Below are 25,866 nucleotides of genomic sequence, written 5' to 3' on the forward strand. Positions count from 1 at the left end.
GCGGTTCCGCAGCTGTTTTCCATGCAGGGTACAGTACAATGTACCCTATGGAAAACAGGAACCACTGTGCACATGATGCGGGAATCGGGGAAAAAAAGCCGCGCTGAATAGCCGCGGTAAAAAAGAAGTACCATGTCACTTCTTCTTTTTTCGGAGCCGCAGCGGTTCTGCACCCATAGACCTCCATTGTGAGGTCAAACCCGCAGTAAAACCCGCAGATCAAAAATATATCTGCGGGTTTTATTGCGGTTTGTGGTGCCGAACCGCTGCAGCAGGAAGTGCGGGGAAGCGGGCGGAAGTGCGTGGGCGGAGTGTGGAGACTTGGCCACGTTCATACGTTTAGTATTTTACATCACTATTTGTAAGCCAAAATCGGAAGTGGAACAATCAGAAGAAAGATACAATAGAAACACGTGCACCACTTGTGCATTTTTCAGCCACTTCTGGTTTTGGCATACAGCTACAAATGTAAAATACTGACCAAATACTGAACGTGTGAACATGCCCTTAGATGTAAACCCTGATGTAGAACGCAGTATAAGGCCAGTTTCACACGTCTGTTTATTTCTAGAAATAAACTAGAAAAAAATTCAAGTTTATCTTATCAGTATTTCACACCCCAAACTTTTTACATGTATGTGTAGCTCACTCAAAGACAAACCAAGCAATACCTTTACATGGCCAGTTCATTCCTCAGGCCCGTGTCAGACTTGCGGGTGCAATGCGAGAAACTCGCATCAATACCCTGCACTCTGGACCGGAGGGTTCAGCTGCATAGAAATACATGCAGCCACACACTCCGGTCCCGAGAGCCGGGAATTGATGCGAGAGACTTGCGAGAGTTTTTCGCATTGCACTCACAAGTGTAACACCGGCCTTACTGAGCAATCGGCGTTTAAATTGATATGCAAATAAATCTGTAGAGCTATGGTAGATCTGAATCCTCTGTCACTTCAGCTCCCGCGCCCAGCGCCGTCTCCTATTGTCCTCAGGTTGGGCAAAGTGCAGCATACCCACGGGGCCCTACACATTGTGGTTTTATTTTTTTTTTGGCTGAATATAGCTGAAGCATCTGGGAACATTATCCTTAGCTTTGTTGGGCCTGTATTCACATCTCTGTTCTTAATTCTGTTTTACTGCCAGTAGGTAACGTACACTCCTCATTCTGTTTGCTTTTAATAGATGTGGATGTTGGCAGGGTTTCAAGAGTGATTTATTAGGCAGAAACTTTGCATGCTAGAAGATGGATTTCTTCAGCAGCTGCTTGCTGGAACAGCTGAAATACACATCTTGCAATGTGTTCTTTTTACAGACACCTCTGCTTCAATGAACTGCTATGATAAGGTAATGTATTCACATCAAATACGCTTTCTCTGCAACAGCGTATCTGCACAATTGTGTTAACTTTGAAGCCACATTTTATTGTATGTCTAAATGGTTTGGATATGCTGTCAGCTTTTCGCAATGTGGAAAAAGCAATAGTGTGTTTGACTGTAGAAATGCTGTTTACCTATGGGTCATTCTTGTTGACTATTCTAGTATGGTCATTATTTGCAATGTGGGTTCAGGTCACGCTGTCAGTGTGAGTTTCTAGGCTTCAAGAGATCCTGTCAGCATGATCATGTAAAGTAAAGACATGGGTGTAATACAGCCATACCACAGATTCAATTGATATATTTGGTGTAGAAATCAATTTTATGATTCTTTAATCACCATTTAAAGTTTTCTGCTAATTAGATTTTGGTTCACAGCGGTGGGACTGTTCACACACTTGGTCTTCTCCTCCATGTGTCAGACAGCTACCTTTTTGATTAGGGTGCTCAATGGGCAGCACACTGATCCAATAATAACCAGTGTGCCTTTGCTTGCCAATGGTTTTCCACACACGCAATAGTCAGTGTGCAAAAAAAAAAAAAAAGCACAGCATGCACCAGTCTGGTCCAGTTTGCCCCTGCTCACTTCACAATAACTGTTACACAAGCTCATTAAAAAAGCACTCTCACTAACTTTTTTTTATACATTAAATGTACAGTTGAGGCCAAAAGTATTGACACCCCTGCAATTCTGTCAGATAATACTCAGTTTCTTCCTGAAAATGATGGCAAACACAAATTATTTGGTATTATTATCTTAATTTAATTTGTCTTAAATGAACAAACACAAAAGAGAATGAAGCAAAAAGCAATACATTGATCATTTCACACAAAACTCCAAAAATGGGCCAGACAAAAGAATTGGAACCCTCAGCCTAATACTTGGTTGAACAACCTTTAGCTAAAATAACTGCGATCAACCGCTTCCGGTAACCATCAATGAGTTTCTTACAATGCTCTGCTGGAATCTTAGACCATTCTTCTTTGGCAAACTGCTCCAGGTCCCTGATATTTGAAGGGTGCCTTCTCCAAACTGCCATTTTTAGATCTCTCCACATGTGTTCTATGGGATTCAGGTCTGGACTCAATGCTGGCCACCTAAGAAGTCTCCAGTGCTTTCTCTCAAACCATTATAATATATAATAATTATAATAATGTATAATGGAACTAGAGAGAGTACAAAGGAGGGCAACAAAATTAATAAAGGGGATGGGAGAACTACAATACCCAGATAGATTAGCGAAATTAGGATTATTTAGTCTAGAAAAAAGACGACTGAGGGGCGATCTAATAACCATGTATAAGTATATAAGGGGACAATACAAATATCTCACTGAGGATCTGTTTATACCAAGGAAGGTGACGGGCACAAGGGGGCATTCTTTGCGTCTGGAGGAAAGAAGGTTTTTCCACCAACATAGAAGAGGATTCTTTACTGTTAGGGCAGTGAGAATCTGGAATTGCTTGCCTGAGGAGGTGGTGATGGCGAACTCAGTCGAGGGGTTCAAGAGAGGCCTGAATGTCTTCCTGGAGCAGAACAATATTGTATCATACAATTATTAGGTTCTGTAAAAGGACGTAGATCTGGGGATTTAATATGATGGAATATAGGCTGAACTGGATGGACAAATGTATTTTTTCGGCCTTACTAACTATGTTACTATGTTACTATTTTCTGGTGCTTTTTGAAGTGTGTTTTGGGTCATTATCCTGCTGGAAGACCCGTGACCTCTGAGGAGACCCAGCTTTCTCACACTGGGCCCTACATTATGCTGCAACATTTGTTGGTAGTCTTCAGACCTCATAATGCCATGCACACGGTCAAGCAGTGACCAAACGTGCCAGAGGCAGCAAAGCAACCCCAGAACATCAGGGAACCTCCGCCATGTTTGACTGTAGGGACCGTGTTCTTTGAATGCCGCTTTTTTTCTCCTGTAAACTCTATGTTGATGCCTTTGCCCAAAAAGCTCTACTTTTGTCTCATCTGACCAGAGAACATTCTTCCAAAACGTTTTAGGTTTTTTCAGGTAAGTTTTGGCAAACTCCAGCCTTGCTTTTTTATGTCTTGGTGTAAGAAGTGGGGTCTTCCTGAGTCTCCTACCATACGGTCCCTTTTCATTCAGACGCCGACGGATAGTTGACACTGTTGTACCCTCGGACTGCAGGGCAGCTTGTTTGGATGTTAGTCGAGGTTCTTTATCCAACATCTGCACAATCTTGCATTGAAATCTCATGTCAATTTTTCTTTTCCGTCCTCATCTAGGGAGGTTAGCCACAGTGCCATGGGCTTTAAACTTCTTGATGACACTGCACATGGTAGATACAGGAACATTCAAGTTTGGAGATGGACTTGTAGCCTTGAGATTGCTCATGCTTCCTCACAATTTGGTTTCTCAAGTCCTCAGACAGTTCTTTGGTCTGCTTTCTTTTCTCCATGCTCAATGTGGTACACACAAGGACACAGGACAGAGGTTGAGTCAACTTTAATCCATGTCAACTGGCTGCAAGTGTGATTTAGTTATTGCCAACACCTGTTAGGTGCCACATGTAAGTTACAGGTGCTGTTAATTACACAAATTAGAGAAGCATCACATGATTTTTCGAACAGTGCCAATACTTTTATCCACCCCCTTTTTTATGTTTGGTGTGAAATTATATCCAATTTGGCTTTAGGACAATTCTTTTTGTGTTTTTTCATTTAAGACAAATTAAATGAAGATAATAATACCAAAAAATTTGTGTTTGCAATAATTTTCAGGAAGAAACGTGGTATTATCTGACAGAATTGCAGGGGTGTCAATACTTTTGGCCACATCTGTATATATGTGTATATATACATCCAAGGTCATAATGGGGTAAATACGGTCACAATACATTACATGCGATACTTATTGATGGTGCAATTTTTTTTTTATATACTTGGCCCACTATAGGACTTTCACTTTTTGCAGGCTGATCTCTTGTAAAGCATAGGCATGCAAGTGACTGTATTAACCCCCCTTACGAACTTGCTTTACATGTTATCAGCCTGCAAAAAGTGAAAGTCCCTAAGTTGGACCAACTAAAATAAATATTGTACCCATCAATAAATATTTTTATGGAAAAAACCCCCCCACACATTTGGTATTGCCACGTCCGGTACGACCCGACCTATAAAACTGTCCCTATAGTTATCCTCTTTAATGAACAGCGTGAAAAAATAAATAAAAAATCAAGGCAAAAAACAATGCTTTATCATACCACCAAACAAAAAGTGGAACAAAACGCTACCAAAAAGACGAATGTAAATAAAAATGGTATCGCTCAAAACCTCTTCTTGTTCTGCAAAAAACAAGCCACTGAATCAGCGGGAAAATGTTATAGCTGTAAGTATAAAGCGATGCAAAAATAATTTTCTCCTTCGCCTATGACGGCACCACGGAGACAGGGGATCTGCCCATCGGGGACATCGGTTGGTTTCCTGTCCCAGAAGGGGAACCTACAGTCGCGGCAGCAGCAATAAGTACCTTTTGGTTCATCAGATGCCGGGCTGACCAGTCCGATACAGGCAGCGGGTGATCCCAGCCTCGGCTGGGGCGGTTGCCCGAAGCGCCACCGCTGGGGTCATTGGACCTGCAGGGTGTGTGGGGGGAGGCGGTGGAAGACCGATAGAGGCTGCCTCTCCTGGATCACGCAAACCTCCATAATTGTACGGCGCTGGGAACACAATGCGCACTCGCGGGGCGGCCCGTCCTTATGACTCACAGGGAGCCGCAATGCATCTCTGGGAATCCGGCCGGGCATTCGCGCATGCGTGGTGAAGGTAAAAAAAGAATTGCATGACTGGGTAATCCAGTCACAGGGCTCGCAGCGTCCCCCGGGGGGAGGAGGTTCCTGACAGGGATTTAAGCCAGGAACGGACCCAGAGATGACGCTGATACACAGCTCGGCATTCGGATGATTGACCCGGAGCATTCAGAAGGACAGGCTTTGCAGAGCCAGTCTCCCCATCATGTACAGCAACCGCAGCATCAGCAATGACAGCAGCAGAAAAAGTGGGCAGAAGGGGCCCTTATTATCATAAACGCAGCAACAGCTCGGGCTCTCTGTAAAGCTTGAGCTCCAGCATGGCTTCCGATGCAAGAGAGAATCCATCTTTGGAAATGGTTTCTGCTCCAAATCCAGTACCCTTCCTCTCGACAGGTTGTGAGTGATCTTCATGAAAGTCCACTTTTAAATTTTCTTCTTTCTTCTAGGGGAAGAAATGTATGGCAAAAACTAAGCATAGGATCTGTGCTCTTTGTACAGGGGAATTGCCCACCACGTTGGAAAAGAGACACTGTGGGGCTTATATAGAGCAGACAATTTGTAAAGAGACCCTGGGGTTTGCGTCAGACCTTAGGTACCTGATTAAGAGTCATGTGGAAGACTCCCTTAGGTCCCTTAAGGAACCGAGGAAGAAAGGACGGAAGTCGAGGCACAGGTCCCCTACACCCGAGTTTAATAGTGAGGAGAGTGAGGGAAGTGTCTCAGCTTCATCCAGTTCTTCATCTTCTTCAACGTTCTCGGAGGGTGAAAATAGTCATGCCTGTTTTCTGATAGAGGACACAGACACTCTTATTAAAGCGGTCCGAGCCACCATGGGACTGGCGGACCATCGATTCAAAAAGACAATGCAGGACATTGTTTGAGGGATTAGAGCAGAAAAGGAGGTTCTTTTCCGTAAAAAAAAAATCCAGACCTTAATTAAAAAAGAGTTGAAAAAAACAGAAAGAAAAGGTCTTACCCCAAAAAGGAAATACCCGTTCTAGGACCCTGTTTGCTCGTTTTGGGGAAAAGCTCCAAAACCTAACATGGCTATTGCCAAGGCCTCGAAAAACATTGCCCTCCCCTTTGAAGATATGAAGGTGTTAAAAGACCCCATGCATAAGAAAGCAGACTCATTCCTAAAGGGTTCGTGGGAGGCAGTGGAGGTGGGATAAAACCAGCAGTAGCCGCCACCTGTAAGGCTAGATCATTAATTGCATCCAAAAAGAGAACAGGAGAAAGCTATAGCCTTAAAATAATAAGCATACTTTATTTCAGACAATTAATAAACAAAAAAAACAGTTCAGATAAAAATAACTAAGCGGAAACAAGGTGCAACTGATATAATCGAACCAAGCTAAGGACAGGCAATGCAAAGGGTCATCAGATATCACGTATCAAGTATCAAATATATAAAGTGCGAAGTGCAGATGAGAACGTGACAATACTGTTTGTTAGCTAGAAAGAATGTTAATGTGCCTTGGTGCACAAATATCAAGCACCGATAAGGGGCTGGCAATGGATGGACTACAAAGCTACACCTAAGTGGAAGTAATCTACGCAAGAGAGTGCGGCCTAAGCTAGGCTCCAGGAGGGTGAGCAGGTCCGAATATGACAAGCATAGGAGATGACCCTAATATAAATAACGCACAGTGGCAGAAACATTACCTGTAGCGGTGGAACAATTCCCCGACGCGCGTTTCGCGTGTAGCTTTTTCTAGGGGTGAGGTGCGGCGATAGCGTGTATGCAGCTTTTTATCACAGGCGGACAGGATGGGCAGCGGCTGAGGCGGCGCTCCCGCCGGGGGAATACACCGACGTCATTGGGCCTCGTGGCGCAACGGCGCACTTCCCCGCTCGACGCGTCAGAGCGGGGAGGCGGCACCGCACCACAAGAGACGCGTTGCCCCAGCAACGCCAGAGCAGGAAGCCCAGCGGGAGCGCACACCGCTGCAAGAGCGGCTTAGGAACATAAGGAAAAGTGCACAGCGGACAGCGACCATGGGTCTAAAAAGGGAATAACGCCAATGCCGCCTAATGTGCAGGGTTCTGTCAGCGGAGGCCAAATAGAATGGGTCGATTAAAAGTCCATGGGTGAGCCTATGGTGGGTTAAAGTGCATAATATCAATAGGGAAGGGGTGATGTGGGTGGGACGTGTGTATCTTGAGGGATGCAGACCTATAAATAAAGAGCTGCAAAAATACACTAGATGAGGTGTAAGGTATAAGGAAGGTGAAAAGAAAGGGGGAATGGCAATTAATCATGTAGTGCTACATATAGAAATCAATGAATGAAGACTAGATAAATAAAGAAAGTGTGTGGAAAATAGTTGGGGAAGAACATATATTAAAAACATTTTAAGGAGACCATTTAAAACAGCACATTATGGCAGAAGCATTTATAACATTTAAAAATAAGGGGATGTGTTGCCCACGGCGAGTAGATTATGATGGTGAATTTCGATACAGTCCTTTGGTTCCAACAGCGAATGCCCAGTATGTCCGCGATGTTCAGCAGTAAGAAGAAGGTTATGCATAAAGCATGGATAATGAAGTATAGATCTATTATAGAGAAAAGAATATGAATATTAAAAACATGATAAAACAGCTAAGAAAAAATATAAAATGCATTAGAGGAATGGGGCGAAGCTGAGAATTTCATTTAGACCGGCGGGCTGAACCGAACCTATCCTGTGTATCCATCGGGCTTCTAACTGGGCAAGGGATTTTCTCCAATTGCCCCCTCTGGCATCTATATGAATTTTGTCTATGCCCATTGCTTTTAGAAGGGATGCGTCGCAGCCATGTGCCACTTTAAAGTGCTTAGGTACAGGTTTCAGAAGAGCGAGATCCTCGATTTCACGGGCATTAATGATATCTCGATAATGTTCCCTGATTCTTGTTTTCAGAGGTCTTGATGTAAGCCCCACGTATATCTTTGGACATGGGCAAAAGATATAGTAAACTACCCCAAAAGTGTCGCATGTGATGTGCTGCGTAATGGAGAATGTGGTTTTTCCATCCCAGGATTTAAAAGCAGTGGAACGTAGCATATTGGGGCAGGCAATGCAGTTGCCACAGGGGAAAAACCCCTATCTAGGTCCTTTTGATGAGAATGCTTTGTCTGGAGTGGTACCAGGATAATAGCTCCGGACTAGTTGGTCTTTGAGGTTTGGGGATTTTTTATAAGTAACCGAGGGCCGATCCGAAAGATGTTTGGAGAGAGTACGGTCAATTTTTAATAATGGCCAGTATTTTGTTAGGGCTGCTTTCATATCCCTCCAATTGTGGTTATACGTTGTGATGAAGCGTATTTGTGTATCGAACGTTGATTTGTTACGGGGTTTAAGTAAGTCCATACGGCTAGCTTTTTCAGCTCTTTTAAGGCCCCTCTTTATGCTCCTATTGGAGTACCCTCTATCCTGAAAGCGAGTAGTTAGGGTGGCTGCCTGTACATTAAAGTGTTTGTCATCGGAGCATATGCGTTTTGCCCTGAGGAATTGCCCAATAGGTATGCTGGAGATAAGTGGCAAAGGGTGGGACGAGGTGGCATGTAGCAGTGAGTTTACCGCCGTGTCTTTGCGGTATATAGTGGTTTCTAGGCATCCACCCGGGGACCCAAGTATTTGAATGTCCAGGAAATCAATGTTGGTTTGGCTGTACTTATGCGTCAGTTTGATGTTGTAACTGTTGTTATTAAGTATCCTGATGAACTCAAGGAGATCCTGCTCTGGGCCCTGCCACACCATGAGGATGTCATCTATGTAGCGGGCCCAGAACAGGACCCGCTCAATATGTGCTACAGGTCTGGAGAAGAAGATGTCCCTCTCCCACATGCCCATAAAAAGATTTGCGTAGGACGATGCGAAAGCCGCACCCATCGCGGTCCCCTGCTGTTGTTGATAGATACTCTGTTTAAAGATAAAGAAGTTGTGTTCAAGGGCAAATCTGAGGAGAGTAAGAAGAAAGTTGGTGAAGTCAGGCTGATGTTCAGACATTTCAAGGAAGATTTGAGTGGCCCTGATACCGTGGTGGTGTTGGATAGAGGTATACAGGGATTCCACATCCATTGTTACCAACCACATATCGGAATCTAAGGGAATGCCTTCTATCTTTCTAAGGACATCACTGGTGTCCTTTACGTATGAGAGGAGATCGGCAACCAAAGGTTTGAGATGGTAATCCAGATATTTCCCAATAATTTCTGTCAAACTGCCATTGCCCGAGACAATTGGGCGTCCGGGGGGGTTTTGGGCATTTTTGTGAATTTTAGGTATAAAGTATATACAAGCCATCCTCGGATAGAGTGGTATTAAATGGTTTTTTAGATCTATAGTTATGAGTCCCTGATCAAATGCTCTATCCAAGATATCCTGTAACTCCCCCTTAAATTTGACCGAGGGGTTGAAAGTCAACTTTTTGTAACAGGAGGTATCCCTTAACTGTCGAAAGGCCTCTCTTTCGTACATTTGAATGGGCCAAACCACTACATTGCCCCCCTTATCTGCTTGTTTGAATACGACCCCTTTAAGTTTTTTGAGTTCAGAGAGCGCCGCCCTTTGTGGATAAGTCAAGTTATGATTGGTCACAGAGGTTCTTATCTGCTCAAATTCTTGAGTGACAAGCTTGACGAATAGCTCGATATTAGGGAATAAGTTAAGTGGCGGGAATTTTTTGGGGATGGGAAGAGAAAATTTACCTGGGGGTATAGGGTCTGGTGGCTCGTCACTGAGTTCTTCAAGGATAGCGATAGCTTGTAGCTCATCTTCAGACCAAGCATCCTCGAATTTTGGCTTGTCATGAAGTTTTTTCAGGACTAGTTTGCGGGCAAAAAGCTGGAGGTCTTTAGTGGCTAGGAAGGGATCAAATGAGGATGAGGGTGAGAAGGAAAGACCTAGACCAAGTACTTCAATTTGAGATGACTCACCGCTGTGCTGGTGCTTTCACTTTACGGCCGGCAGTCAGTGAGTGCGGGAAGCAGACAGCAAGGGACCTGACGGACACCGGAATGTAAGTATGTACTGTTTGTTTTTCTTACGCTGGTAACCAGGGTAAACATCGGGTTACTAAGCGCGGCCCTGCGCTTAGTAACCACATGTTTACCCTGGTTACCCAGGGACTTCGGCATCGTTGGTCGCTGGAGAGCTGTCTGTGTGACAGCTCTCCAGCGACCACACTACGACTTACCAATGATCACGGCCAGGTCGTATCGCTGGTCGTGATCGTTGGTAAATCGTATAGTGTGACGGTACCCTTATGTGTATTGTATTGTTGAGGGAAATTGGAACAGGTGTTTTAACTAGAGGTTTTTATTTCAGTCAGCAAACATTACATGGACATTTTAGCAGCTAAACCATTTCATCTTGCCATGCCAGACATCTATTATCAGAAACAAAGTAGGCAGCAAATGTGTCCCTCATTTGGGCAACTTCCACTGAGGTCCTCAGAGGGTGATCACGCAATTTGGTAGTAACAGGTCCCTCTAGTTCTAAGTTTGGTCGCTCTTTAGCCAGGATGTAGTTGTGCAGAACAACACATGCTTTCACAACCTCATCAATAGTATCAATTTTTAGATTAATGGCTGTTCCCAAAATGCGCCATTTAGAGACCAGCAATCCAAAGGCACGCTCCACAGTTCTTCATGCCCTTGTCAGTCGGTAGTTGTAAATCTTTTTTACTTTGTGCAAGCATGTACCACGGAGGACAGAGAATGAACTTCAATCCAATATTGCAGCCAGCATGCAGACAGCGTGTAAGGAAAGGGTGAATCAAACACCCGAAAACCCCGCCCCTATGGCTGAAGATTGTTCCCTCCAAATTCAGGTGACAGAGTCCCTTTAAGTTCCGACTTGAGTACTGTTTTAGGAGGTTGGCACACATTTGAGACGCTTCTTCCCCAACTACAATAAACGGCATTGGCGGTCCTTCAGTGTTGGGAAAAGGTCGTGGCTGTGGAAAATTAAAATCATTACCATACAAACATTGGCCCATGTCAGAGTTTTTAAAAGTCTGTGAGTCATTTCCTCGTCCAAATGAGCCAATGTCAACGACGACAAATCATCAGTCAGCATCTGCAATCGCCATGAGAACGATAGAAAATTATTTTTTATAATTGATAAACTCGGATCCACTTCCAACTGGTTTCCTAATGCGAATGTGTTTGCCGTCCACAGCCCCCAAACAGTTAAGAAAATTACAAATGTCCATAAATTTTGCAGCATTTTCTAGCCACAGTTCAGTTGTGGGTTGGGGGAGGAATTTTGCAAGCAGAACGTCACATAAAGCACGGCAGGTGTCTGCAACAATCCTAGAAAGGGATATGGACAACCATAGCCAGTATGTGGATAAAAGCAAGATAAAACACCAAGCAAGAGAGATATATATAACGCCTTTATTTAAATATAATTGGCAAAAAAATGTATATTCTAATTACTCATGATTTATGCACACAAGGACAAAGAATATAGGTGTACCAAAATAAAAGCAATTATTATACAAACATTAAAAACATTTTTTTATATAAAAAAAGAAAAATTTAGTACAGGCCGACCCCAACAGTATCTTCATATAAGAGAGGGTGTGTGGCTCACACAGAATGCATATAGCCACATAAAAATCTCTATTTTTATCCGTAGCCAAACAAAATTATAAAAAATGAACAAAGTGGAATAGGAGACACCAACAGCAATGTGTATATATAGTAGACCGCACAGACTAAAGTGCAACGTGCCAATATGTTCGATAAACTGATAAAGAAATCAAAATACAAAAGAAGGGGGGGTGGGGGGGGAAGGAAAAAACACCGATTATATAGTTAAATGTGCAAAAGTTGTTCTCAATAAAGTGCGAAAAATTTGCAAAGAAGTGAAAATAATAAGCACAGAAAGGCGGTCTATCTAATCTGACTTGATGCTGCAGTATAAGCAGAGAAAATGTTTAAGGTGCCGAAGTGCAAATGTGCCAGATTTGGCAAGGGGAGTGCACTATATGGTACTATCTAAAGCACCACAGATGCTGCAGTATAAGCAGAGAAAATGTTTAAGGTGCCGAAGTGCAAAAGTGCCAGATTTGGCAAGAGGAGTGCACAATATGGTACTATATATCACCCACATGGGCACAATGCTGCCGAATATTATATTATAATGACGGCAACAAAAGCCGCTAAAGCACCACAGATGGTCAGAAGAGGTGCAGCAGCCTGAGCAATCCGAAAGTGGTATATGGCAGAATGGGAGCACACTGTACCTTCAATGTAATAAACGGAGTCAGCAGGGTCAGCCAAGTCCTCATGAGAACGCGCCCCGATGCGTGTTTCGGATAGTGATCCTTCGTCGTCGGGACTCCGCTCGCGTCACGCAACCGGACGCGGCCTCTGGTGGTGCGCATGCCCGGTCGGTGTGAAGGGACTCGGCCGCTCCGCGTCCTCGCTGCTATAAAGACGTTGGGTACTCTGCCCCCATACGTCCGGTTGCGTGACGCGAGCGGCGGAAGCCCCGGAACGAAGGGACCACGCATGCGCCGCCTACACCCGGGCCGTGCCGCTAGATGAGGGGACACTATATATTTGGCGCTCCTGCGCCTTAATAGCCATCCCCGTGACGAAGGATCACTATCCGAAACGCTCGTCGGGGCGCTTTCTCATGAGGACTTGGCTGACCCTGCTGACTCCGTTTATTATATTGAAGGTACAGTGTGCTCCCATTTGTCTCACATCAGGTCGTATAATAATTGCTTTTATTTTGGTACACATATATTCTTTGTCCTTGTGTGCATAAATCATGAGTAATTAGAATATACATTTTTTTGCCAATTATATTTAAATAAAGGCGTTATATATATATCTCTTGCTTGGTGTTTTATCTTGCTTTTATCCACATACTGGCTATGGTTGTCCCTATCCCTGGTTAAGTGGGTTCTCCACAATTTTTCCACAGGGCACTGGTTACTTGTATAGAGTATTCTATATAGATTATTGCCTATGGTGGCACGTGTATATACAAATAGTACCTTTGTGTTCTGTGGATCTGTTTAAACAATCCTAGAAAGTGTGGACACTCCAATCCGGATTTGGAAATGGAGAGATAATGTTTCTCCAGTAGCTAGGAATCTGCGGAACAGAAAATGGAGAAAAAAAAAATCAGTACATGGCTTTTAGAAAAAAAAGGAAACAAAAATCAGTACCTGGCTTTTAGGACAATCATATTAATGACAGGTATTTCTTTTTCAAAATTTATGTACTTTAGGGTCACCAACAGACATTCCGCAGCAGGAATTGCTCGCAGTACCTGTGTGTCGTGCCTGGTGATGGATCCTCGCACACGTTGCAGCTAGTCATCGAAGCTCTGTTCTGACATCCTGGTGTAGTCGAAAAACTTCTGAGGGTTTGCATGCAGCTCAGTGTACTACCACTCGTAGGCTCCACGGCTCTCTCAGACTTCAACGATGGGGTGTTGCCAGTAGCGACGACGACGTCTTCTCCGTCTTTCTCTTTTCCTTTTTTCATAACAAACAGCAAAGGCATAAGCCAAGTTCAAATCCAAATGCTTTGACGAACCAGAAAAACCTTGAAGCCAATTTCCATATAACTTCAATGGAGGATTTTACAGAAAATACAATATATATTAATTTACTCAGTGTAAGGGCTTGTTCATACGACCATATTTTTGTTAAGAGTGCTGTATTTAATTAAAACGGACGTTCCTCTGGGGGTTGTCTAATGAAGATATCCCATGTCCTTATGCATTATTAGAGCATATGGACATCAAACTACCCCTCTCTATGGGCCACAATGAAGAATTTATTTTGTACAAGTTGCTCTTGTCATCTTGGAAATGAACTGTCTTTATAATAGATGGACATCCATCTGAGTAGCCATCATATACTGGTATATTTCTCCGATAGCAGCAGCTTGGCTGACTGCAGCATCTCATGGCAAAATTAAGCTGCCTGCTTGGGGGAATAGGGAAGAATACCCAGAGCAATTGGTGAATTGTTCCTGAACTTAACCCCTTTGTGTAGGCTAGCCTGTGAATGCAGTGCAGTGACAGGAGTTTTGGCCGCAAACAACTGGCTGCGCCGTCTGGCCCCACCTTTAGACCAAGAGTGATCAGCTCATTGTCCTGGCAGCTACATTTTGAAAGGAGTTTTCTCTGAATTCCATTTCAAGTACAAAGTCCTTATTTACTAGCTAGCAATAGAGCTTAATACACCTTTTGTAACATTTATTTCTATTTCATATTCAGAATGAACATGGCACAGCTGGGAGTGCTGATTGGCGTGATGACTGCCTTAGTCGCTCTGATCTTACATTCGTCCATACATAAAGTTGAAGAAGGTCACCTGGCTGTGTACTACAGGTAATTCATTTGAATAACACATGCAACTGGTCTCCAAACTGGAACAGAGGAAACAAACCAGTCTTTTTCTTTCTGCTGTGTGTATTTATATACTATACTGTATAGATATTTCCTTTTTTATACAGCTTTTATTCCTTTTCTAAATAACTTTTTTCTTTTCTAGAGGAGGGGCATTACTAAGTGGCCCCAGTGGACCTGGGTATCACATCATGCTCCCATTTATTACATCATTTCGATCTGTGCAGGTAAAGTGATCATAGTCTTGTGTGGAATAAGCAGAGATAGAGAGAGAACATATGACGTGGAAATTATATATGCTGAATGAAATTCGGTGTTTAATTTCAATAGTTATCTTTGTAGCCTGTCCGCTTTACAGTGTACATTGGGTCAGGGTCCGCTGTGGGTGGGATTATAATGAGAGCTTTATATAAAGCATTATAAAAGAAGTGGAGGAAATTTATCAAGCCAAACCTGTACCCAAGAAGTCTTTCATGACTAGCACCAAATTTGTTAGATATTCTGTGTGTCTTTCACAGATGACTTTAGCTTGACATGTGACACTACAGCGAATAAAAAAGACAGTTTTGGCACAAATTTGTGCCACATAATAAGTTATCTACTAAATAGTGAAAAATTAGACCAGACTAAATAAAGATGCAAGAGATTAATGAAACCCTAGTGATGAGCGAGCGTGCTCGTTACTCGCTCCAGCATCATGGTGATTGTGATGCGCATTACTTGGCGAGTATTTTTGTTGATGCTTGAGCTCAAGCGTGAGTTCCTTGTTTGGGGCTTTTTAGACAGCCAATAAACATGTGGGATTGCCTGTCAATAACTGTAATGCATTACTGTGATTGGCTTGCTGCATAGGGTCATCAGGTGCTGTTAGCAGCAGTTAGGGAGAGATTGTGCTGAAGGATCGTGTAGGACAGGATAGGGTTGAATTGCATGTTCTTTATGCTACAGCCGTCAACTCCTATCAAAACCCCTTCTCAATACTAAAAATCTTTTTTCACTTAATCCTGCAATGTGTTTTTAGCAGGGAAATATTATATGGCATTTATAGTGCACCAGCCTTGAGTCAACAGCATACAGACAGACTTTGTTGGTTAGTAATAGCATCACTATATTGCTACTACAGTGGAACAAGTCCATCTGAGGTGGGCAAATTTTCCTGTGATATGAATTCTGCAAAGTTTTTTCCCGCAGGGATATGTTATACAGAATTTAAAAAGGGCAAGGCGCGGGGTAAGAGACGTGGCAGTGGATGTGATTCTGATGGTGAGAGCAGAGGCCGAGGGCGTGGACAAGGTGAAACTGTGCCTGCTGCGGCAGCACAACAAACGCATCATGTCAATCTAGCTTCCTGTTCCACTTTGTAGGAGGGTGGGGGGACACTACTCTTGAAGCCAGACCAGTGTAAAAAAGGTTGTTGGATGGATAGCAAATAATGCTTCCAGTCACTTTGCTAGCTTCACCCTGTCTTCCACACAGTCCAGTCTCAGTAGCCATGATTTTTGACCACATAATCCTCACCCTGATCCTCCTTTCTCCTACTATGCCGAGTGCCCAGAGACAAGTGATCCCACAATTGGATACTCCGAAGAGCTATTTACATTTATAGATTCTGGCCTTTCGCCCTGCCCGTTTCAAGCGGGACATGATGAGATCACATGTAGCGATGCCCAAATATTTGAGCAGCCACAATCACAAGAATGCGATGGTGGGAAAATGCAATTACATTCGCAAGAGGTGGATGATGAGACACAATTGCCAATAAGTGATGTTATGTCAGCAAGTCAGGTGGGAGGACCAGGGTGCAGAAGTGGAAGATGTGTTAGTAGGTAATGAAGTCACTGATCTAAACTAGGAAGATGACATGCTGAGCGAGGATAGCAGCACACAGGGGTTGGGATCAGCAGCACCACAACAGTCAGGAAGAGGCAGTGGGGTGGCCAGAGGCACAAGGAAGGCAAGTGTTCCCCACAGTACCAGCAAGAGTGAAGTTGCCAGGCCAAGGTTTATTTGTTGCCGAGTCTGATTTTTTTTTTTTTTTTTATAGACAGTCCAAATAACCCAAAAAAGGCTATTTGCAACATCTGCCATGCCAACATCAGCAGGGGCAGCATAACTACCAGCCTGAAAACCACCAGCATGCTCAGTCACATGACAACAAAGCACCCGACTAATTGGGCCGAACGCCTAAGTACAGAAACAGTGTCTGCGGGTGACACCGCTGCCTCTTCCCCTGTTCTACTTCCACACCAATACCCTGTCCATGGCGCAGGTGAAGATGCCTTCCACCCTGCACCTGTCGTTGCACACTTTCAACCAAAGTCAGCAACTACATTATTGTCCCAGCTCAGCTGTAGAGGCCTGATCCATAGGCCACAAAAAAGTTTTCTGTTCCTAGTGTCATACAGTAGGGGACCTGACTTTAACCCCTTCCCGACCCATGACGCCACGTAGGCGTCATGAAAGTCGGTGCCAATCTGACCCATGACGCCTATGTGGCGTCATGGAAAGATCGCGTCCCTGCAGATCGGGTGAAAGGGTTAACTCCCATTTCACCCGATCTGCAGGGACAGGGGGAGTGGTAGTTTAGCCCAGGGGGGGTGGCTTCACCCCCCCCGTGGCTACGATCGCTCTGATTGGCTGTTGAAAGTGAACCTGCAAATCAGAGCGATTTGTAATATTTCACCTATTATAACTGGTGAAATATTACAATCCAGCCATGGCCGATGCTGCAATATCATCGGCCATGGCTGGAAACACTAATGTGCCCCCACCCCACACCACTGATCGCCCCCCACAGCCCTCCGATCTGTCCGGTACACTGCTCTGGCTCCCCTCCGTCCTCTGCTCTGCTCCCCCCGTGCTCTTGTCCGCTCACCCCCGTGCTCCAATCACCCCCCGTGCTCCAATCACCCCCCTTGCACTCCGATCCACCCCCCCTGTGCTCTGTTCCACCCCCCCGTGCTCCGTTCCACCTTCCCCGTGCTCCGTTCCACCACCCCCGTGCTCCGTTCCACCCCTCCCGCGCTCCGATCCACCCCCCCATGCTCTGATCCCCCCCCCGTGCTCCCCCCAACCCCATCATACTTACCGATCCTGCCGGGGTCCGTCCGTCTTCTCCCTGGGCGCCGCCATCTTCCAAAATGGCGGGCGCATGCGCAGTGCGCCCGCCGAATCTGCCGGCCGGCAGATTCGTTCCAAAGTGCATTTTGATCACTGAGATAGATTATATCTCAGTGATCAAAATAAAAAAAATAATAAATGACCCCCCCCCCTTTGTCACCCCCATAGGTAGGGACAATAAAAAGAATAAAGTATTTTTTTTTTCCCACTAATAATAGGATAGGGTTAGGGGTAGGGTTAGGGCTAGGGTTAGGGTTTCGGTATGTGCACACGTATTCTGGATTTTTCCGCTGCGGATTTGCCGCTGCGGATTTATGGCGGATTTACCGCGTTTTTTCTGCGCATTTCACTGCGGTTTTACAACTGCGATTTTCTATTTGAGCAGTTGTAAAACCGCTGCGGAATCCGCACAAAGAAGTGACATGTAAAACCGCTGCGTTTCTGTGCAGTTTTTCCGCAGCATGTGTACAGCGATTTTTGTTTCCCATAGGTTTACATTGAACTGTAAACTCATGGGAAACTGCTACGGATCCGCAGCGTTTTCCGCAGTGTGTGCACATACCTTTAGAATTAGGCTATGTGTACACGGTGCGGATTTGGCTGCGGATCCGCAGCGGATTGGCCGCTGCGGATTCGCAGCAGTGTTCCATCAGGTTTACAGTACCATGTAAACCTATGGAAAACCAAATCCGCTGTGCCCATGGTGCGGAAAATACCGCGCGGAAATGCTGCGTTGTATTTTTCGCAGCATGTCAATTCTTTGGGCGGATTCCGCAGCGTTTTACACCTGTTCCTCAATAGGAATCCGCAGGTGAAATCCGCACAAAAAACACTGGAAATCCGCGGAAAATCCGCAGCTAAAACGCAGTGCCTTTTACCCGCGGATTTTTCAAAAATGATGCTGAAAAATTTCACACGAATCCGCAACGTGGGCACATAGCCTTAGGGTTGTGGTTAGGGGTGTGATTAGGGTTATGGCTACAGTTGGGATTAGGGTTAGGGGTGTGTTGGGGTTAGTGTTGGAGGTAGAATTGAGGGGTTACCACTGTTTAGGCACATCAGGGTCTCCAAACGCAACATGGCGCCACCATTGATTCCAGCCAATCTCGTATTCAAAAAGTCAAATGGTGCTCCCTCAATTCCGAGCCCCGACGTGTGCCCAAACAGTGGTATACCCCCACATATGGGGTACCAGCATACTCAGGATAAACTGCGCAACAATTACTGGGGTCCAATTTCTCCTGTTACCCTTGTGAAAATAAAAAAATGCTTGCTAAAACATCATCTTTGAGGAAAGAACAGCTCTGCGTTGTAAACGTCTGTGAAGCACTTGAGGGATCAAAGTGCTCACCACATATCTAGATAAGTTCCTTGGGGGGTCTAGTTTCTAAAATGGGGTCACTTGTGGGGGGTTTCTACTGTTTAGGCACACCAGGGGCTCTGCAAACGCAACATGACGCCCGCAGACCATTCCATCAAAGTCTACATTTCAAAGTCACTACTTCCCTTCTGAGCCCCGACGTGTGCCCAAACAGTGGTTTACCTCCACACATGGGGTATCCGCATACTCAGGAGAAACTGGACAACAACTGTTGGGGTCCAATTTCTCCTGTAACCCTTGGGAAAATAAAATATTCTGGGCTAAATAATTATTTTTGAGGAAAGAACACGTATTTATTATTTTATTTATTATTTTCACGGCTCTGCATTATAAACTTCTATGAAGCACTTGGGGGTTCAAAGTGCTCACCACACATCTAGATAAGTTCCTTTCGGGGTTTAGTTTCCAAAATGGGGTTACTTGTGGGGGGTTTCTACTGTTTAGCAACATCAGGGGCTCTGCAAACGCAACGTGACACCCGCAGAGCATTCCATCAAAGTCTGCATTTCAAAACGTCACTACTTCAATTCCGAGCCCCGGCATGTGCCCAAACAGTAGTTTACCCCCACATATGGGGTATCACCGTACTCAGGAGAAACTGGACAACAACTTTTGGGGTCAAATTTCTCCTGTTACCCTTGGGAAAATAAAAAATTGCAGGCTAAAAGATCATTTTTGAGGACATAATTTTTTTTTTTTATTTTCATGGCTCTGCGTCATAAACTTCTGTGAAGCACTTGGGGGTTCAAAGTCCTCACCACACATCTAGATTGGTTCCTTTGGGGGTCTAGTTTCCAAAATGGGGTCATTTTTGGGGGATATCCAATGTTTAGGCACACAGGGGCTCTCCAAACGTGACATGGTGTCCGCTAATGATTGGAGCTAATTTTCCATTTAAAAAGCCAAATGGCGTGCCTTCCCTTCCGAGCCCTGCCGTGCGCCCAAACAGTGGTTTACCCCCACATATGGGGTATCAGCGTACTCAGGACAAACTGGACAACAACATTTGGGGTCCAATTTCTCCTATTACACTTGGCAAAATAGGAAATTCCAGGCTAAAAAATCATTTTTGAGGAAAGAAAAATTATTTTTTTATTTTCATGGCTCTGCGTTATAAACTTTTGTGAAGCACCTGGGGGTTTAAAGTGCTCAATATGCATCTAGATAAGTTCCTTGGGGGGGTCTAGTTTCCAAAATGGGGTCACTTGTGGGGGAGCGCCAATGTTTAGGCACACAGGGGCTCTCCAAACGCGACATGGTGTCCGCTAACGATGGAGATAATTTTTCATTCAAAAAGTCAAATGGCGCTCCTTCCCTTCCGAGCCTTACCATGTGCCCAAACAGTGGTTTACCCCCACATGTGAGGTATTGGTGTACTCAGGAGAAATTGCCCAACAAATTTTAGTATCCATTTTATCCTGTTGCCCATGTGAAAATGAAAAAATTGAGGCTAAAAGAATTTTTTTGTGAAAAAAAAAGTACTTTTTCATTTTTACGGATCAATTTGTGAAGCACCTGGGGGTTCAAAGTGCTCACTATGCATCTAGATAAGTTCCTTGGGGCGTCTAGTTTCCAAAATGGGGTCACTTGTGGGGGAGCTCCAATTTTTAGGCACACGGGGGCTCTCCAAACGTGACATGGTGTCCGCTAAAGAGTGGAGCCAATTTTTCATTCAAAAAGTCAAATGGCGCTCCTTCCCTTCCAAGCCCTGCCGTGCGCCCAAACAGTGGTTTACCCCCACATATGAGGTATCACCGTACTCAGGACAAATTGGACAACAACTTTCGTGGTTCACTTTCTCCTTTTACCATTGGGAAAATAAAAAAATTGTTGCTAAAAGATAATTTTTGTGACTAAAAAGTTAAATGTTCATTTTTTCCTTCCATGTTGCTTCTGCTGCTGTGAAGCACCTGAAGGGTTAATAAACTTCTTTAATGTGGTTTTGAGTACCTTGAGGGGTGCAGTTTTTAGAATGGTGTCACCTTTGGGTATTTTCAGCCATATAGACCCCTCAAACTGACTTCAAATGTGAGGTGGTCCCTAAAAAAAATGGTTTTGTAAATTTCGTTGTAAAAATGAGAAATCGCTGGTCAAATTTTAACCCTTATAACTTCCTAGCAAAAAAAAATTTTGTTTCCAAAATTGTGCTGATGTAAAGTAGACATGTGGGAAATGTTATTTATTAACTATTTTGTGTCACATAACTCTCTGGTTTAACAGAATAAAAATTCAAAATGTGAAAATTGCGAAATTTTCAAAATTTTCGCCAAATTTCCGTTTTTATCACAAATAAACGCAGAATTTATTGACCTAAATTTACCACTAACATGAAGCCCAATATGTCACGAAAAAAAAACAATCCCAGAACCGCTAGGATCCGTTGAAGCGTTCCTGAGTTATTACCTCATAATGGGACACTGGTCAGAATTGCAAAAAACGGCAAGGTCTTTAAGGTCAAAATAGGCTGGGTCATGAAGGGGTTAAAATAATTTGTAGCATCTAGTGTGTTATAGAGGCCTGATCAAGAGGCCGCAAAAAATTATTCTGTTCCTAGTGTCATACAGCAGGGGACCTGACTTTAAAAAAGTTTGTAGCGACTTTCGGTTCCGGCACTGAGGATGTAGCATGCTGAAGGAACAGCTCCCACACCAGACAGAACTCCTACTAACAAATCTGCCGACATCTGCAGCTCCTACACAAGAGAAAGACAGATTACCACTTGCCCCCACTCCACATCACCTATAAAGGTCAGTCACTACAATAGTGGACCACTCCTGAGACCTGGAGCCTGGAGGGTCTTGGCCGGCTGCCCACGTGCACAGCAAGGCCTGGAGGGGAGGGGCCGCTCTCCCCACAGCAAAACTCACTGTGACTAAAGGCACTGTTACGCTTAGGGATCAGGAAAGCGAGATAAGTGGATCCACTGGACCGAAACAGCGAACCTCCCCAGGACGAGTGGACCAGGTGGACCGCCCCCTATACAGGGAGCGTTAGGAGCAGGCCCAGGGGAGACTACTGTACGGCAGCCAGTACCAAAGTACAGGGAAAGGAAAAGGTAAGGGCAGGGACGACGGAAATGAAAACGAAGAAGGAGAAGAGGAATGGGTAACGGGAAACTGACAAGACAGACAGAGAATGGAAGGACAAACCGGAAGACAGGATGGAGACACGAGACCACGGAAGCGCAGGAGACGATGGCGGAAGGACCAGGCAGAGGATCAGGAACACCGGGAAAAAACGAAGGTAAAGGAGAACTGGAGCTGCAAGGGAAGGACGGAGACAGTTAATGATAATACACAGAAACGAAAAGTCAGAGACAAGCAGCAGGGAGAACGTAAGGTACGCTAGGAAGCGAGAGAGCCAGAGGCATTTGCCAGAAAACAAATGACAGACAGGCACAGCCAAAAGGAAGAGGCGGCCTTAAATGCAGAGTGGCAGCGTACCTTCCGGGTCATGGACCTCCAGGACCACAGAGAGCAGGGGAAAGAGCGTCCAAGGAAAAGGCAGAGTGCGCGTTCATGTGCTCCCAGTAGAAGGCGCTGTGGACGCGCAGGAGCGCTGCTTGGTAACGTCAGCGCTGCCAGCGTGGAGACACGGGGCTGACCGGAGCAGGGAAGGAAGGGAAGGCAGAGTGCGCGTGCGCAGGAAACCCTAGTGCGCGCGCGTCCGACAGGAAGCAGGAGCCGGGAGAGCGGGCAGAGGAGGCGGCGCTGGAGAAGGAACAGGAGCGCGCCGGGACGCCGAGGAGCGGTAAGTAAGAGCGGACAGCAGGGGCCGCGGCGGTGATAACGGCGACCTGACTGTACTCCCCTCCTTACCTCCCCCCTTTCTAAGACCAGAAAGAAATCTAGCCAAAACTCGAGGAGCTTGGATGTTCTCCCGAGGCTACCAGGATCTCTCCTCTGGACCAAAACCCTTCCAGTCCACCAGAAAAAAGGTCCTCCCCCTCACTTTCTTCATGGCAAGGATGTCCTTAATCTCAAAAACATCATTAGCAGAGACCGGCCGGGAAAAAAGCGCAGTAGAGGCATGAAACTGATTGAGAACAAGTGGCTTCAGGAGGGAAACATGGAAGGAATTAGGAATGCGTAGCGAGGAGGGCAGCTTTAACTTGTAGGAGACATCATTAATACGGGTCAGAATCTCAAAAGGCCCAATATAACGAGGACCCAATTTACGAGAAGGAATCTTTAAGCGAACAAATTTAGAGGATAACCATACCCTATCACCGGGATGATATAACGGAGGGTCTAGGCGCCTCTTGTCAGCATGCCTCTTCATTCTGTCTCGCGCAAATTCAAGAGCAGTCTTGGTCTCCTGCCAGATCCTGGAGAACTCCCCGGACAAAAGATCAGCCGCCGGCACCCCCCGAGACAAGAGGAACCGGTAGGGGTACACCAGGATGTTGCCCGTAGACAATAAAGAAGGGCGACTTGGAAGAAGATTCACTGGGATGGTTGTTGAATGCAAATTCTGCCCAAGGAAGAAGATCAGACCAGTCACTGTGATGTGCATTGGAAAAATGACGAAGATAAGTTACCAGAGTCTGATTGGTGCGTTCCACTTGACCGTTGGACTGAGGGTGGTAGGCAGAAGAGAAGTCAAGTGAGATGTTCATATATTTACAGAGCGCTCTCCAGAACCGAGATGTAAACTGAACTCCTCTATCCGAAACAATATGTTGAGGGAAGCCATGAATACGAAAAATATGGCGGACAAAAATTTTTGCCAGTTCAGGTGCAGAGGGTAAACCAGGAAGGGATAAAAAATGAGCCATTTTGGAGAACCTATCCACAACAACAAGGATGACAGTGCAGCCGGAAGAGCGAGGCAAATCGGTGATAAAATCCATTGCAATGTGTTGCCACGGAGCAGAAGGAACTGGCAGCGGATGAAGAAGTCCAGAGGGCCGTCGTCTTGGCACAAGACGGACAAGAAGCAACAAAATCTTGAACATCCTGGGAAAGAGTTGGCCACCAGTAGTAGCGGGAAAGAAGCAAGAGCGTCTTCTTAAGACCAGCATGACCAGCAAACTTGGAGGCATGGCCCCAACGTAAAACTCGCCCTCTGTTGCGCTCAGAGACGAAGGTCTTGCCCGGAGGCAGCGACGACAGATTGACGGGAGCTACTACGATGACCTTGGAGGGATCCAGAATATGCGAAGCCTCTTCTTCTGAGTCGATAGGCAAAAAGGATCTGGAGAGAGCGTCGGCCTTAAGATTTTTATTGCCAGGACGAAAATGTAACTCGAAATTAAAACGAGCAAAGAAAAGGGACCATCTAGCTTGCCGGGGATTAAGTCTCTGAGCCGAACGAATATAAGCTAGATTCTTGTGGTCCGTATAGATCCTGAACGGGTGAACAGCTCCCTCCAAAAGGTATCTCCACTCTTGTAGAGCCAACTTTATGGCCAATAACTCCCTGTCACCAATAGAATAGTTTCACTCAGAAGGAGAGAAGGTCTTGGAAAAGAAACCGCAGGTGACAAATCGCCCAGACGAAGATTCTTGAGACAGTACTGGCCCTGCTCCTACTGCAGAAGCATCCACTTCGAGAATAAAAGGTTTATTGACTTCAGGACGATGAAGTACGGGAGCTGTGGAGAAGGCTTGTTTCAAAGAGAGAAAGGCATCTTCAGCTTCAGGGGTCCAGATGTGAGGGTCGGATCCCTTGTGAATCAAGGAGATGATGGATTTGATTAGAGAAGAAAAGTGAGGAATGAATTGTCGGTAGTAATTCGCGAAACCGACGAATCGCTGGATAGCTTTGGTACCAAGAGGATGTGGCCAGTTGAGCACGGCGGACACCTTTTCCGGGTCCATGCATAGACCAGAGTCGGAGATAATGTATCCCAGGAAAGGAAGAGATGACTGCTCAAAGGCGCAATTCTCGATTTTGGCGAATAGACGATTCTCCCTCAGACGCAGAAGAACAAGACGAACGTCCCTTCTGTGAGTAGACAGGTCAGGAGAATAAACGAGAATATCGTCCAGATATACCACCACGCAAGAATACAAAAGATCACGGAAAATGTCATTCACAAATTCTTGGAAAACCGCGGGGGCATTGCATAAGCCGAAGGGCATGACGAGGTACTCGTAGTGACCATCTCTGGTGTTGAAAGCGGTCTTCCACTCATCTCCGGAACGAATTCGGATAAGATTGTAGGCCCCGCGAAGATCCAGCTTAGTAAAAATTCGAGCTCCCCGTAGCCGATCAAAAAGTTCAGGAATAAGAGGTAGTGGATACTTGTTCTTAATAGTAAAACAATTAAGACCACGATAATCGATGCAGGGACGGAGGGTTCCGTCCTTCTTATTAACAAAAAAGAAACCTGCTCCTGCGGGTGAGGAAGACTTCCGGATGAAACCCCTGGCCAAATTCTCCTGAACATACTCGGACATGGCTTGAGACTCAAGAGGATTCAGTGGATAAATTCGTCCTCTGGGTGGAGTTGAACCAGGAACGAGGTCGATCGGGCAGTCATATGGGCGATGCGGGGGCAAGTTCTCCGCCTCTTTCTTATCGAAGACATCAGCAAAGGAGTGATGGGCTGAAGGCAAACCTGCCGGAGGAGAAGTAGACACGGATGACCTTAAAGGAAGAACAGGACGTAGACATTTAGTTTGACAGGAATGACCCCAACGGAGAACATCACCAGAACGCCAATCTAAAACTGGCTCGTGTATTCTTAACCACGGAAGACCCAGGAGAAACGTATGAGATAAAGATGGCAACACGTAGAAGGCAATCTTCTCCCGATGTAAAGCTCCGATCTGCAGTTCCACTTCTTCTGTGACCAAAGTAACGGTCTCCTGCAAGGGCCGACCGT

At 45.2% G+C, this 25,866-nt stretch overlaps 1 protein-coding gene across 9 annotated transcripts in view; it reads left to right on the forward strand.

Annotated features, from left to right (window-relative positions):
• The window catches only part of ERLIN1 (ER lipid raft associated 1), a 265,288-nt gene that overhangs the window by 55,365 nt on the left and 184,057 nt on the right, over positions 1-25,866 (forward strand). For 7 of the 9 annotated variants that reach the window (XM_069753034.1, XM_069753030.1, XM_069753032.1 and 4 more), the window contains exons 2-3: positions 14,402-14,515; positions 14,679-14,760. In XM_069753034.1, coding sequence (XP_069609135.1) covers positions 14,403-14,515; positions 14,679-14,760 — 195 coding nt within the window. In that variant the 5' untranslated portion in view covers position 14,402. Of the gene's footprint in view, positions 1-1,182; positions 1,345-14,401; positions 14,516-14,678; positions 14,761-25,866 lie in introns of those variants that run through there. The other 2 variants (XM_069753029.1, XM_069753028.1) reach the window with 2 other exon arrangements.

Source organism: Ranitomeya imitator, chromosome 2 (genome assembly GCF_032444005.1).
Source record: "Ranitomeya imitator isolate aRanImi1 chromosome 2, aRanImi1.pri, whole genome shotgun sequence".
Taxonomy (NCBI): domain Eukaryota; kingdom Metazoa; phylum Chordata; class Amphibia; order Anura; family Dendrobatidae; genus Ranitomeya; species Ranitomeya imitator.